At 41.2% G+C, this 13,520-nt stretch overlaps 1 protein-coding gene across 1 annotated transcript in view; it reads right to left on the bottom strand.

Annotated features, from left to right (window-relative positions):
- The window catches only part of abca4b (ATP-binding cassette, sub-family A (ABC1), member 4b), a 29,443-nt gene that overhangs the window by 435 nt on the left and 15,488 nt on the right, over positions 1–13,520 (bottom strand). Inside the window, exons 23-48 of the mRNA XM_068748596.1 lie at positions 13,145–13,326; positions 12,953–13,058; positions 12,648–12,853; positions 12,244–12,298; positions 11,913–11,963; positions 10,732–10,904; positions 10,098–10,222; positions 9,861–9,959; positions 8,672–8,953; positions 8,564–8,596; positions 8,377–8,482; positions 8,232–8,306; positions 7,868–8,037; positions 7,027–7,204; positions 6,464–6,579; positions 6,233–6,380; positions 5,376–5,499; positions 4,745–4,874; positions 4,540–4,663; positions 4,015–4,077; positions 3,403–3,509; positions 2,096–2,237; positions 1,741–1,875; positions 1,354–1,457; positions 1,040–1,132; positions 529–778 (exon numbers count right to left, since the gene is read on the bottom strand). Of these exons, the coding sequence (XP_068604697.1) occupies positions 529–778; positions 1,040–1,132; positions 1,354–1,457; positions 1,741–1,875; positions 2,096–2,237; positions 3,403–3,509; positions 4,015–4,077; positions 4,540–4,663; positions 4,745–4,874; positions 5,376–5,499; positions 6,233–6,380; positions 6,464–6,579; positions 7,027–7,204; positions 7,868–8,037; positions 8,232–8,306; positions 8,377–8,482; positions 8,564–8,596; positions 8,672–8,953; positions 9,861–9,959; positions 10,098–10,222; positions 10,732–10,904; positions 11,913–11,963; positions 12,244–12,298; positions 12,648–12,853; positions 12,953–13,058; positions 13,145–13,326 (3,377 nt within the window). The remainder of the gene's footprint in view (positions 1–528; positions 779–1,039; positions 1,133–1,353; positions 1,458–1,740; positions 1,876–2,095; positions 2,238–3,402; positions 3,510–4,014; positions 4,078–4,539; positions 4,664–4,744; positions 4,875–5,375; positions 5,500–6,232; positions 6,381–6,463; positions 6,580–7,026; positions 7,205–7,867; positions 8,038–8,231; positions 8,307–8,376; positions 8,483–8,563; positions 8,597–8,671; positions 8,954–9,860; positions 9,960–10,097; positions 10,223–10,731; positions 10,905–11,912; positions 11,964–12,243; positions 12,299–12,647; positions 12,854–12,952; positions 13,059–13,144; positions 13,327–13,520) is intronic.

Raw genomic sequence — 13,520 nt, 5'->3', positions numbered from 1 at the left:
CAAACTCGCACACACTCACATTCACACTTAAAGACAATTTGGAGGGATCGATTGACCTAAGGTGCATGTTTTTTGGAGGCGGTAGGAAGCTTGAGAACCTGGAGAGAACCCATGCAGACTACAGAAGAAAATACAAACGCCACACAGAAAAGAATCGAACGCAAAACCTTGCTGAGAGGCAACAGCGCTACCTACTGTGTGACCGTGCTGCCTTGTTGTTGTTGTTGTTGTGACGTATTATGTGATGCAAAGTGGAAGGTTTTGTATGTTTTGCATGGCTGTTTCAGACAGGTGTGATTTGTTGCTTAATTCTGTAGGTGGCATTAGTGTTTCCCATCACAAAAACAGCCTGTCAAATTAGATTTTGTATTACGTAAGGATTGAGTTCATATTTTTTAACAAATAATTCTAAAAATATTTTTTTAACATGAAAAACAATTCTATCATATCAGATTATTAGGTCCAAGTTTTGTATTAGATATATCAATTGATTAGCATTTATGAAACAAGGACTCTGGTCCTACACACCTGATCCAGCGTTGTCTGGGAAACAGAGTAATCTTCGATGCTGAGCCTCTCTTTATTAGCCACCACCAGCTGAAATATGCGGGCGAGGGAGGAGGAGGCGATCTTGTACTGCAGAGTGTTGTAGTGCTTCTCCCTCTGAACACAACCAGGAAAGGAGCTCTCCATGAAGCGCTCCACGGGTTCCAGGTGTGGAGACAAGTCCGCTTTAACGGCCTTGACTTTCATGGTAACCACATAGCCGTCACCAAATCTGGATCAAGGCAGTACAGTGTGACAACATCAGACATTTCCCAGGATTCGTTGCGGTTATGTCTTCAGCTCTCTGGCTGAAAAATGCTATTATTTGTCACATCATTGTGGATGACAACAGAAAAATTCATATTGGTTGTTTTAAAAACTGAAATTATCATGTTTGCATCGCTGTAGTGATGGCAGTAAAATGTATTTATCACATTTGTTGCATCATGGGCCTCACACATTTCTACAAAAAAGATGTGACAGGAAACCTTACTTGTACTTGAGATGCTGGATGGTACCCAGACACCTGAAGGTCCCATTGACCATGATGGCCAGTCGAGTGCAGAGGGCCTCACACTCCTCCATGCTGGTTGAAAACAAACACAATCCATCTTTATTTTCCACTGCTGTTATTTCATGTCGACAAGCAATAAATCATAATTTCAAAAATTTAGATGGCAACATCAAACTAATTCCAGCCCAGCCCTGATTTGATCAGCAATTGTTGGCAGGAGACGCCCCCGTGTTTGCTCAGCTGCTGCAGCAGGTGTGTGTGCAGTGGATTGATGTCATCATTAGGAGCCAAACCTGTGCGATGTTAGCACCACAGCCCTGCCATCCTGGATAACACTCATTATAGCATTCCACAGGAAGCGTCGAGAGTGGGGATCCATCCCGGTTGTGGGCTCATCCTAAATGCACACGGCCACAGACAAAAAAACAAACTTCACTCTCTGCACACAAAGGTCCGGATGAACGGAGGCAAAAGCCTTATTAGCATATGGCAAAGATCACAGATTTATGCCAATCTGAATTGAACTGCACAGTTTGCCTGCCAATGTATAAAACACTGCAGGCCAGGATTGACTGCACCCATATGGCTTCCCATCTGGATCCATAAAACATTTCACTGACAAATCCCTGCATAAAACTCAAACAATGGGCACATGAGCTCTTTGTCATTGGCTAACTCACCAGCAGCACCAGTGCTGGGCAGCCAATCATGGCGATGGCTGTGGAGAGTTTGCGTCTGTTGCCTCCACTGTAGGTCCCCGCACATCGACCAGCGTACTCTGTCAGCCCCAGCTTCTCAATGCCCCACTCCGCTACCTACAGGAGGAAAATGAAACATGCATTTGGTGAGTTTATGCATCAGCAGGGGAATGCATGCTCAGTTCCAGGAGGGGCAGTGTCTATTGATTTGCAAACCCTCCATAAAAATGTTGAAAGGATAAAACATCAGCAGTTCAAGGTGACAGTAAAGACAAAATTAACACAATGCACAATATTTAGAGCGCTGAGGTTATTAAGCAGCTGGAGAAGCACTGACTCTGGGGATCTCCGACTCAGGAATCCCTCTGAGACGAGCATAGAGGTGCAGATGTTCCCTGCCGGTCAGAAGTTCATCGATGGCATCAAATTGAGGACAGTAGCCCATGTTCTGGTGCACATCCAGAATCTCTGTTAGGATGCTAGAAAAGAAGACACAATATGCTGTCAAATTAGATTCTGGCATCTAAAGACTAATCAGAATGACAATTCATAAAATTATTCAGAGCTGGATTAGACTGATAAAGTTGATATTTCATATATCTGGGGCTGATTCATATGAGTCAAATAGTATTAAGAACCTGGACATATAGAAAACGTTTTTAATCAATTCATTCAATGACTCGACAGTGACTCATTTTTGTCTAAATAAATAAATTATTTATTTGGATTACTCATAACCTGTGAGGAGTGCTTTGCATATTAATGCATTATAAGAGGGTCAACAGACAAAAGGTTTGGTCACCACTTTATTATTATTGGTTTAAATTGCTATTAAACTGCATCTTTTAATGAAGTTTTTCATACAATTTCAGCATCCAAAAATGGTGCAAATGTAGCTTGCACCATAGACGGGTTAAATCACTGTCATAAAAACTTGTGGGTGGGTATGTCCAAATAGCTGGCGCAGAAATTGGGTTAGACTTAGCGCACTAAACTTAATTTGGAGTGCCTGCACAATAAATATTGACTTCCTCTGTTTCTGTTTTTGAATATACAACCTCCTCCTCCTACCACAGGAGTTGGTTTTATAGTCCCAAGCATGTCAGATTGGACTGTTTCTGGTCGCCTCCCATCTGGAAACATGAAGAATTAAAGGTCACATATTATATTCTTTTTTTCCACAAGTTAACGCAGTTCCCAGACACTTATATGAAATATTTGTGACAGTCTTTAGTCAAAATAACAAACAGATGCTGCAGGACAGCGTCCATCTTGTCTGTTTCAAACAGCTCTGTCAGTAAAGCCTCTGAAAACGAAACTAAAACTAAGTTCAGCTGCGTGCATGCAATGAATGCATGTGCACACACATCTTGTTCACGTTCTAACAATGTGACATCACATTAACGAAGATTGTGTTTCAGTAGGTGATTACATACCTATGCAAACTACGCAGGATTAACTGGATGGTTTATTTAGCGGTTTTTGGGTTGATAATGACCCAAACCCACCATAGTATTGTAGAAACATGGGAAAAGTGAGTTTTTCATAATATGGGACCTTTAAAAAAAACAAATTTCAAATGGCATTTGATCCAGATCTGAAAACACCCTGTGCTCTATCAACCAGGGCCCAATCTCTACGCACCTGTAGCCGGCGACAGTCGCCTCCCCAGAGCTGACATCACTGTCGCCAGTCAGCATTTTGAAGGTCGTTGTCTTTCCAGCTCCATTAACTCCCAAGAGACCAAAGCACTGACGGGAAAAAGAGACAAATCAGACTCAAGAGTTCTGCCGAACTACAGATGAGTGCACTCACTAGTGTACAGAATAAAACTCGGCACCTTTTCATCCTCTATTATTCACAAAATGGAGAAATCACCATCTCTCAGATAATAATAATAATTTATATGGCACTTTTCTATCTATACAGAAACTCAAAGCGCTCTTACATTGTGCATTATTTATTCACTCCATACTTGGTGGTTGTGAAGCTACTATTGCTGCCCTGGGCTAGACTGACAGAAGCGAGGCTGCCAATTTACGCCATAGGCCCTCCCGACCACCATTCATTCACTCACTACTACATTCACACAGGCAATGTGGGTGAAGTGTATTGCCCAAGGACACAACGACACACACACACACACACATGTGCCGAAGAAGGGACTCGAACCTCTCGATCATAGGACGACCCGCTTAACCACCTGCGCCACCGTCGCCCCCAAATGATGAACACAGATGAACTCTTTGACTTTACCTCTCCTGCAGGGACACTGACACAAATCCGGTCCACAGCTGCCCTCTTCCTGCCCACATATGTCTGCGCAGAGAAGCCAGTTACACAGCAGCTGACTCTATTTGTGTGGCGTTTTCTAAAACAATACATACTATGAGGCAAAACTGAAATACAACAAAGAATAAAAAATAAAAATAAAACATTCAATCAATAGCGTATCTTTTGTGTAGTCTTGATTTTCAAATACCACATTTTTATTTTCATTATTTTTAGTTGTGTTTTCTGACCCTTTCTTTTAGACAATACTTAAACAAATAACAATATTAGGTTGTGTATTGTTGTTGGATATTTTTAAAGGGGGCTGGTTACGTGGTGATTTTGTGGTTATACTCTATTAATTTTTCTTCTTCAGTTCATTTTATATTTCCTTTCTGAATGAATATGAATGAAATCAAAATACATCTGAATTTCAAAAACACATAAGTGTACATTTCAGAAGTATGGGTGAGATTCTGTTTAAGAAGCAGAGCCGTTTATTGTAAGTACCTTAGAGAGGTCTCTAATCTGCAGGATGTCGCTCTTGCTGCCCCCATCATACATTCTCTGCCGCTCCGCTGCAACATCATCATCATCATCATCATCTGATGACGTCTGCTTGTAGTCAGACAACCTAAACATCATATATCAAGAAACACCTCATATTACAGAGATTGTAAGTGTGTATGCAAACTGTGTTCAGCCAGTCCCTCACCAGGGGTCCACAAAGAATCGGTACTGGATCAGAAGATTGAGAGCAGAGTAGACAAAGCCTTCCGCTGCCATGAAAGCGACATTTTTCCCCAGAAAGTCCCATCGGAACAGGTCCTGCGTGTGCTCCTCACCTGGAAACAGATGAGGTTTGTACTGAAAATGAACCCTTTGTTTAGCCATTGCGAAGAAAGTGTTTCACAAGCTGAACAAATGGAGATATTTGATTCAATTGGTGCTCCATTTCCACTGAAAGATAGATACAAATGGGTCATTTCATCAGTTGCTTTCCGCATTTATTTATGAATAATAATTTGATTAACTCAATGAGTGCCAGCCATTTTCAACTCAGCAATATGCTGAGTGCCCCAGCACACACCGAACCTACCAAATGAAAGATTAATGTCTCTACTTTCATCAGGAAAATAAACTGTGTTCCTATAATTTTCATTTCCGGAGTTCTTGGCCGTTGAAGAGAGGCAGATATCAATGTCAGGGTTGGCAGTGAATGTTTGAGTTGGAAAAAATGTCTTTAGACGTTAATGGAACTCGAAGAGTTAACAGTGTTTTTTTGCTTATAGGCTAATATTTAATATATAGAGTACACTATCATGAATCAATGATTAAAAACTCACCAAATCGGGCATAAACATCCGTAACAGCCTGGTACATGGCCATGTCTATCAATCCACGTCCCAGGCAAAAGTGAGGGAGCACCAGCAGGCCTTTTTTTAGCCATTCATTGAACATCAGCAAAGACTGGTAACACACACACACAGACACACACAGGCAATGATTCACATTTGAAATCAGCACATCATTGATAGATTGTGCAGTACTTGCAATTTTTTTAAATGTCGCCATTCAACTTCAACTGAAAACACAAAGTTCACCCAAAGCAGAGCATATTTCTGCGTTGATCACTGTTAAATCAAATGGCCTACATTTTTTTTCCATGTCGATGTTATCAGAAATTCACGTCTTGATTCGACTTGTGTGTAAAGATGCAGCCTGAATTTCAATTGAGACTTCAGTTAGCTTTGCATAAAAGAACTCGTGGATGCCATTGTTACAACACTTAAACTTTATATATATATTATCTAAGCAAAATAATTATAGCATGAGTATAAAGTGTTTTACAGTTAAATTAAACGGTTGATGGATTCATCAATGAGATCAGAGTATAACCGACGCTGTGGAGAGAAGCATCTGGCAAATAGTTGCAACAGCACCTGTTCCCTTCTCCTCCTACGTCTCTGTTTATGAAACAGAGACGTAGGAGGAATGCTGAATGCTGCATAATCCAAGTCTACGGAAGCCCAGAGATCTCAATCGCAAACGTACAAAATAATTCCTTTATTTAACTATTACATTTCTGAATATTATAATGGGGCAAACTGATAAATTCAAGATGGAATCAAATAACGTGATTAACTAGAAGACAGTACTTGTATTAGTTGTGAGTTAAAAGTGAGTTTTCTCCTGTCCTTACCCGATTGTTTTCAAAAAGCTCCAGGATGAAGGTGATGGCGCTGGTATTGATGCCTATGAACAAGTTGATGCAGGACAGGGATACATATGCAGTGCTTGGGATGTTGAACATGTAGGACATGGGATACATCATGGGTGTCACAGACCACCTATATGAGAGAGGATGAGATTTCCTGAGAGCCGTCTTCATTTTAAACTGAACAATATGAATGAAACAAAAATAATCCCTTACCCATATAGCAGTAGCAGCACTATTAGCGCAGGCAGGTTGGACGGTGAAGTGTAACACTTCTTGTCAAATGCCATGAAAATACCAACTACCATAGCAGTGCTGAGAGAGTAGTTAACCTTGGAGAGCAAATAAAGCATTCATGCAGGAAAAATATCCACCATCTGTCTGTCTGAAGATGAGTTTATATCCACTGAAAGGATATGAAAAGCTTAAAATGACTAAAATAATGGCATATCTGATGAATTTCAATAAATCCTCCTCAGACCTGGCAGCCTCATGTGTGGGACGTCACATGTTTGGTTGTCTTGACCACAATACTCCAAATGAAGCACCAAGTGAAGAGCTTTGCACATCACTATGTAATGTCATCATGGTTGTATTGAAATTCAATTGGCCATCAATTGTCTCAGAAACTACATCATGATAAAAGCTCATTCTTTGTTTTTTTTTTACACTTATCAGGTCCCAATCAGCCCAAATAGCCAAGAGAAAAAGAAAAAAAAATGCATGTCATGCAAGAGTTTGGGTCTTTTCTTTAGGGACTCCAGCCCTGCCTGACTTACCATGTCCCAGAAGAAATTGGCCAGCCAGTACACCAAAGGACTGACACCGCTGACAAACTGCAAATGCTTGGCCTTCGTCACACGCTCCTGGATGAGGTAGAGGACGAAACTGGCAGGGATGAAGGACATGGCAAAAATAACACAGATCGCCACCACAGCGTCTACTGACGTGGTCAACCTGAAAGAATAGAATAATAATATAGTCTGTTAAAGGAATGTAATATTTCTGTCAGTGTGTCATTTCGTACATACAGGTATTTTTTTTTAAATCTAACAGCGATGGTGCCAGAAGAGAACAACAACACAAAGCATGAATCACAGAGGAGAGGAAGCCATTTTATTTTCTAACTATATTAATATTATGTTTATACTCCAAGAATAACCAGAGATCAGTTCTAATGTATACCTGATGCATTAAAAACGTACAGCGACACCTTGGTCGACGGAACATCTTTGCACACAAGTCAAATCAAGACATGAATGGAGTTCTGCCACTATATTTATTAACAGTGACCAACACAAAAATAAGCTCTGCTTAAAGTGAACTTTCTGTTGTTGAATGGTGACTCTTTTAATTGTGTGTACTGCACAATATATAAATGCTTTTGTTATTATAATTATTATAACTAGAAAAGCCCTGGCGATTACATAACCTCCATCTGTTGTTTTATTCTGTTGGAGCAAACGGCATCACCTGTTGGTCAACGATGCTTTCTTCTACTTTATCTTTGCTTAAGGTTCCCACCTCTCCTGCACAAGTGTGTGTTTATTTCTCTATATGTGTAGCCAAAGGTTTGTGTAAAAAAACAACAACAAAAATGCATGTATAAGTCATACTCACACAGTGACCTCAGAAAGCTGCTCTTTGGTCAAGTTCAGAGGGTGATTGATAGCGGTGATGCCGAACTCCACAGGTTTGGCTGATGGAGGGAGGAAGGCTCGGAGAATTGCGTTATTGGCCACATTCATGAAGGCCACCATGGCGTGCCAGCCTTTGTTGTTATACCATACCTGACAGGGGAGGGGACAGTCTGGACTGACTTGGTGTGAATTACAAGCCTGATATACAATTTACCTAAATGTCAATATTACAGCAAGCACTTAGAGCAATTGATCATTATGTGGCCCTGATTGATAAACTGAATGTGTGTTTATGATGTCTGTCTGATTGGTGGAAATCGCTCTTGTAGTCACCCCATGCCTACCTTCACATTGAATTCACTTTCCATGTATCGTAAGAATGGACCAATATCCCTCAGTGCAAGTCCAGAGTAATAACCCTGTGAAAGAACATGTTCATTTAATCGATGGACATTACCCGCTGTTCCAATGAACAAAGTAAAGGTTTACCGCTGTGATATTGAGCATTCGTCCAAGTTGGTGAAAAACACTCTGGATGTCTTTGGGGTTGATATCCAGGATGGGAAGCTGCCCTCCGACCGACAGACCTCCGTATCTGGGTTCAGAGAACATTCACATTCAGGGTCCACCACGGACTTCAAGATGAAAACTTCAGAGATAATATATAAATTATTACCTTTGTTCATTAACCCAGTATTTGCTCTTCAAGCTGTGGGATGGAATTATTCATAAAGGTTTAAGAGTTTGAGCTTGCAGAGTTTTGAGGCTGTATCATTTCCCCCACCTGGCTCTAATGACACGGGGGTAGGTTTTAACCAGGTAATCGGAGACGTTCCTGTCCGTCAGGTCAAGCATCACATCTCCTGTGGCCTCCAGTCGTTGTCGAGGGGGCAGGCCTCCCGCTCCGTCGGGACACAGGGGCATCATGGTGAGCTTCTTGCCAGTACTGCACTCACAGGAAGGAGAAGGGTTTCTCCAGTTCCATTCGGGACTCTGTAAGATGTTGCTGATCACAGAAGAGACGGCAGGATGCTCCCAGTCTGAAGTACTGTTTCTACAGGGAAGTCTGGAAGGAGATAAGTGGAGACAAGCATGAACCAGCATGGAGCTGGAACCTGTATGTAACCACTAAGAACAACTGGTGTGCAGTAGCTGAAAGAATACTAAACAGGAATAGCACAGTGTGGAAACACGCAATAAAGTCACACTAAATCCAGAATTCAAAGCTAGAATTACATATTAAGTATTAGCAAATGCAAAATAACAAGAAAAAGTACTAAATTAATATATGTCATATGTAACATGAAACTCTGACATGCAACATGTAGTTTATGTTAGCTACTTCAAATGCTACTGGGTGTCTTAATCTGTAATGTAAAAATTCATCAGTTAATTATATTCAAATGTAACATTAGTATTATATTGGTAAAACATAATTAATGTATTAGTCAAGTAAATTAAAAAGTTAAAGTTTCTCTTTAAATTGATATGAGTTGAGGTAGATAGTATAAGACGACTCTAGTGGTGAAGAAGAGGAAGAGCACTGAGTCAGAGCAGAGGACAGTGGTGGAGGCTGAAGGATGAAGAGTGTTGTGTGGTTTTTAGGGAAGAGGTGAGACAGGCTCTGGGTGGGCAAGAGAGGCTTTGTAATAGGAGTATTGGCGAGGATGAAGGGAAAGGTCTACAAGACAGTGGTAAGGCCAGCCATGATGGACGGCTTAGCCTTAGTGGCTCTGAGGAAAAGACAGGAGGTGGAGCCAGAAGTGGCGGAGATGAAGATGCTGAGGTTGGATAGGATTAGAAATGAGACAATAAGAGGGACAGTGAAGGTTAGACGTTTTGGAGGCAAGGTCAGAGAGACCAGGCTGTGGCTCAGTTGGTAGAGTGCTCTATATTCAGTGTTAAATATTAGCAAGTACAAATAGTGCATTAAGTTTTTATCTATAAAGTTTCACAGTAGCCCTGATACTCACCCTAGAGGTTCCCCTTCCATGCAGCGAGTTCCCAGGCCCGGTGTGTGTAGTAAACGCTCCGTGAAGCGCTTCATTTTAGGGTCTAATAGTTGCTCATTACTAAATATGGATGAAAAAATGTAAAGACAACTAATTAAAGCCACTGGCTACAAATAGAAGCATTATATTCACCATCTAGCAGCTAGATAAAGTGTTAATGTGATGGTTTGGGAAATACTCAGTGTCATGAGATCTGACCTGAAGAAAGTGAACTGCTGTCCATACATCCAGGGTGTCAAAGTAAGACTTGGATACTCTCCAAACGGAGGGACTATCATGGTGAAGATCAGCGCAATCAGGATGAAGCTGGCAGGAAGGACAATCTGTACCCACAATACACAAGTACTGCGTCCTCATTACAGCTGTAAAGTACTCTGTCACAGGTGAAAGTATTGCTTTGAAACTGACACCTAAGTAAATGTGTGCATGTGCAATGCAGAAAAGGAACCAATGAAAAGAACATATATATATATATATATATGAAATTATATTATGATATTAAATGCATGAACTCTGTTTGGAGTGCTAGACCTGCAGCACTCGAGCCGGGATGCTCATCTCTAGACTGGGGTAATGTTCAAAACCAACAGATTTTGTTTGTAACTAGTAATTAAAGCTGTCAGATAAATGTCGTGAAGCAAAATGTATTTGCGTACAAGTAGAAAGTGGCATAAAAACAATAAATGTACTGAGTTCTATATTACAAAAATGTAAACTTCCACATTTATTATGTCTTCAACTACATTTAATAATCATTTTGATTGTTTTAACATCTAAACATCGCATAATCCGACCATCAACACTTCACGTATGCACAAGACCATCTCGCTACCTGTGCCACGAAGTCTTTCTTGCTTCTGATAGAGTGGTAAAACCTCTTCACAAGAAGCGCATAGAACTGCTTCAGGACCAGAGCAGCGCCTTTCACCTGCCGGGAACCCTTTCCTGCCTTGCTGGCTGATGCATCATGGGTAATTCCATTACTCTGCATCGCACTGTTGTGTTCTACGATCAACAAGAAAACACACAGAAATTATCTGCATGGGACAAAGCATCTGACGGAGAGGAAACGGTAGCAGGCATGGGCTTAGACATTCCAAAGCTGAGTTCAACTCCTTCTGTATGTGTTTCTACGGTTATATTGGGATGCATGTAAATAAAAAGTGAACTTAAAGTAATATCCTGCCTGAGAAGAGCAAGCAAAAAATGCCTTCCTGAAGAGTGAAAACTTGAGATACCGACTATAACAGCATCTAGTCCACTTTCAATATGTGCATTATTTAACTGTCTGGAGATCCAAATCGGATTCTTAGTGTCATTAGAGTCAATAGATTGGTCACATGACAGTATTCTAAGAAAGAAAAACAGCCTTTTTTTATGAGGATACTTTGCCAGACCGTATGTAACAAAGGTATGGCAACAACCAATTTAAAATGTAACAAACAATTCTTACCCAAACTAGTTGTCTCTAAAAAAATAAACTTAATTCTTTAGCCGCCACAGTAATTACAATAAAATATCACTTTTTAAAAGGTTGTAACTTAAAAATCGTTAGAGATAAAGCCATACTGCAAATCAGAAAAGTCATAAGTATGAACCAAAGTTTGTGATGGGAATAAATTAACACATCTAATAATGTGGAAAAGCTCCATTCAAATGCAATCATCACGCAGGAACAAAGATAATCGCTACAAAATCAAAGCAAAACCAAAAAGCCACCACCTTGTCTTGTCATGGACATGCGCAAACCAAAAAAAACAACCGACGTGTGCAAGATAAAGAACATTCCCCGAGTCAATGCCGCGGAAAAGACATCACTTTCAGAATCAGCACTGGACAGCTCCACATGTAGCCGACTACATATGGAGCTGTCCAGTGCTGAACCTGAACTCCACATGTAGCCGGCTACAGATGGAGCTGTCCAGTGTTGAAGTTCACTAGTATAGTGCTTTGCTCCCTTATGTATCTCCAGCGTGTGAGAATAAAACAACCGAATTCTCTCATGTCTCTGACCTTCATTGTCAGTATTGGTGTCATTTTTTCTTCGCTGTAATATCCACTGCTCTAGAGGTGGGAGTGAACAGGTGAGACACAAATCACACACACACAAACACACAAACTAGTGGGTTAAAACAGACAAAGCATCACAATGTGGAAACATTTCACAAGAATGCAATTAAGATAACGAATAACGGGAGATGAGGTATCAGGAATCACGAAGGCGGCAACACAATCAGAACAGCTGGGAGGTAAATGGATTTACAACAACGTTAAAGGTACGGAGTAATGGCTCAGAAACCAATTCCAAGAAAAAGCCGTGTGGAATATCGGCAGCGGAGTTTACCAGGAGGAGCGTCTTTATTCGCCGCTTCTCCATCTGCAGTGACCTTTATGAATATCTGGAACGAAAGTGAAATCGTCCATCAACATTCATAGTGATTTAGACGCCATATACAAGTTGTCCGTTCAACTTGAGAAGCTTTTCCAATTTGGATTTAACCTCTTGTTAAAAATCATGAATTTGAGTTGGATGTAGATGTGTGGCATACGACCATATAAGGAGGATTCTATGGAAATAAACGGTTTTCTTTTACTCATGGAGCAGCCCACCTTATTCTGTGTGGTTATAAGGAAATGTATTTATGTTATACCCTTGTTATTGGACAGCGTTAGCAGAAAGTCATCAGCCAGAATTAAATCATGACATTCTTTAACATTCGGCACACACACAGTGTTGTTGATGTCTACCTCCTCTAGTGATGTATCAGAGATCCCGAAGCTGCTGAGCCCCATGTCAGCGAGCGTCTCCTCCAGCTCCCTGAACAGGCTGGCATATGCTCGATGCTTGAAGCCCTTATTGGGGAGCAGGTAGGTCAGCTCCTGGCCGATCATCTCGATCAGTTTGGCTTCGGGGACGTGGTGGTGGATGAGGCCGGTGATGCTGTCGATGTCCCCTGGATGGGTAAAACAAAAGAAACCACCATTTGGGATTGTCTGCGAGGAGGAGTAGCTCATGAGTGGGGAGTTACAGTTAAATATTCAGAGACACTTACCATCCATAACTCTGTCTAAATGTTGCGAGTGGTCCTGAGACTGCTCTTTGTATCCGGTGCAGATGGAGCAGGAGCAGGAACAGTCGGAGGCGCAGTCGCAGTCGTTCTGCAGGAGCAAAGATGAACAGGCAGCAGAGAAAATGAACATCACGATTGGGGTCACGGGTTGTTGGAGGAAAATGTCAACCTTACCTCCTTCTTCCTGAGATCCTTCATCCGGCGTACAAGCGTCAAATAGAAGCCGACCCCAAAGCAGTTCTTGAGGAAGAGCGGGGACCCACAACAGTGCAGTTGTCCTTTAGAGATGATGGCGATGCGGTCGCTCAGCAGGTCGGCTTCATCCATGTGATGAGTGGATAAGATTACCGTCCGGCCTACATAACAAGAAAACTTTCATTCAATTCATCTGAATTCATGGAACATTTCACAGCACATGCTGGGAAAAACAGAAAAGTTCAAATAACTTTCAATAGTCACCGCCAGCAGATTATTAATTTCCTGACTGCAGCATGTTGCTATTGTTATTGCCATGTTGCTGAATTTTTCCGTTTGATCAGTTCACTATTTA

Source organism: Brachionichthys hirsutus, chromosome 15 (assembly GCF_040956055.1).
Source record: "Brachionichthys hirsutus isolate HB-005 chromosome 15, CSIRO-AGI_Bhir_v1, whole genome shotgun sequence".
Lineage (NCBI taxonomy): Eukaryota > Metazoa > Chordata > Actinopteri > Lophiiformes > Brachionichthyidae > Brachionichthys > Brachionichthys hirsutus.
The sequence above is the reverse complement of the archived record's forward strand: the minus strand, read 5'-3'. Positions and strand labels throughout refer to the sequence as shown.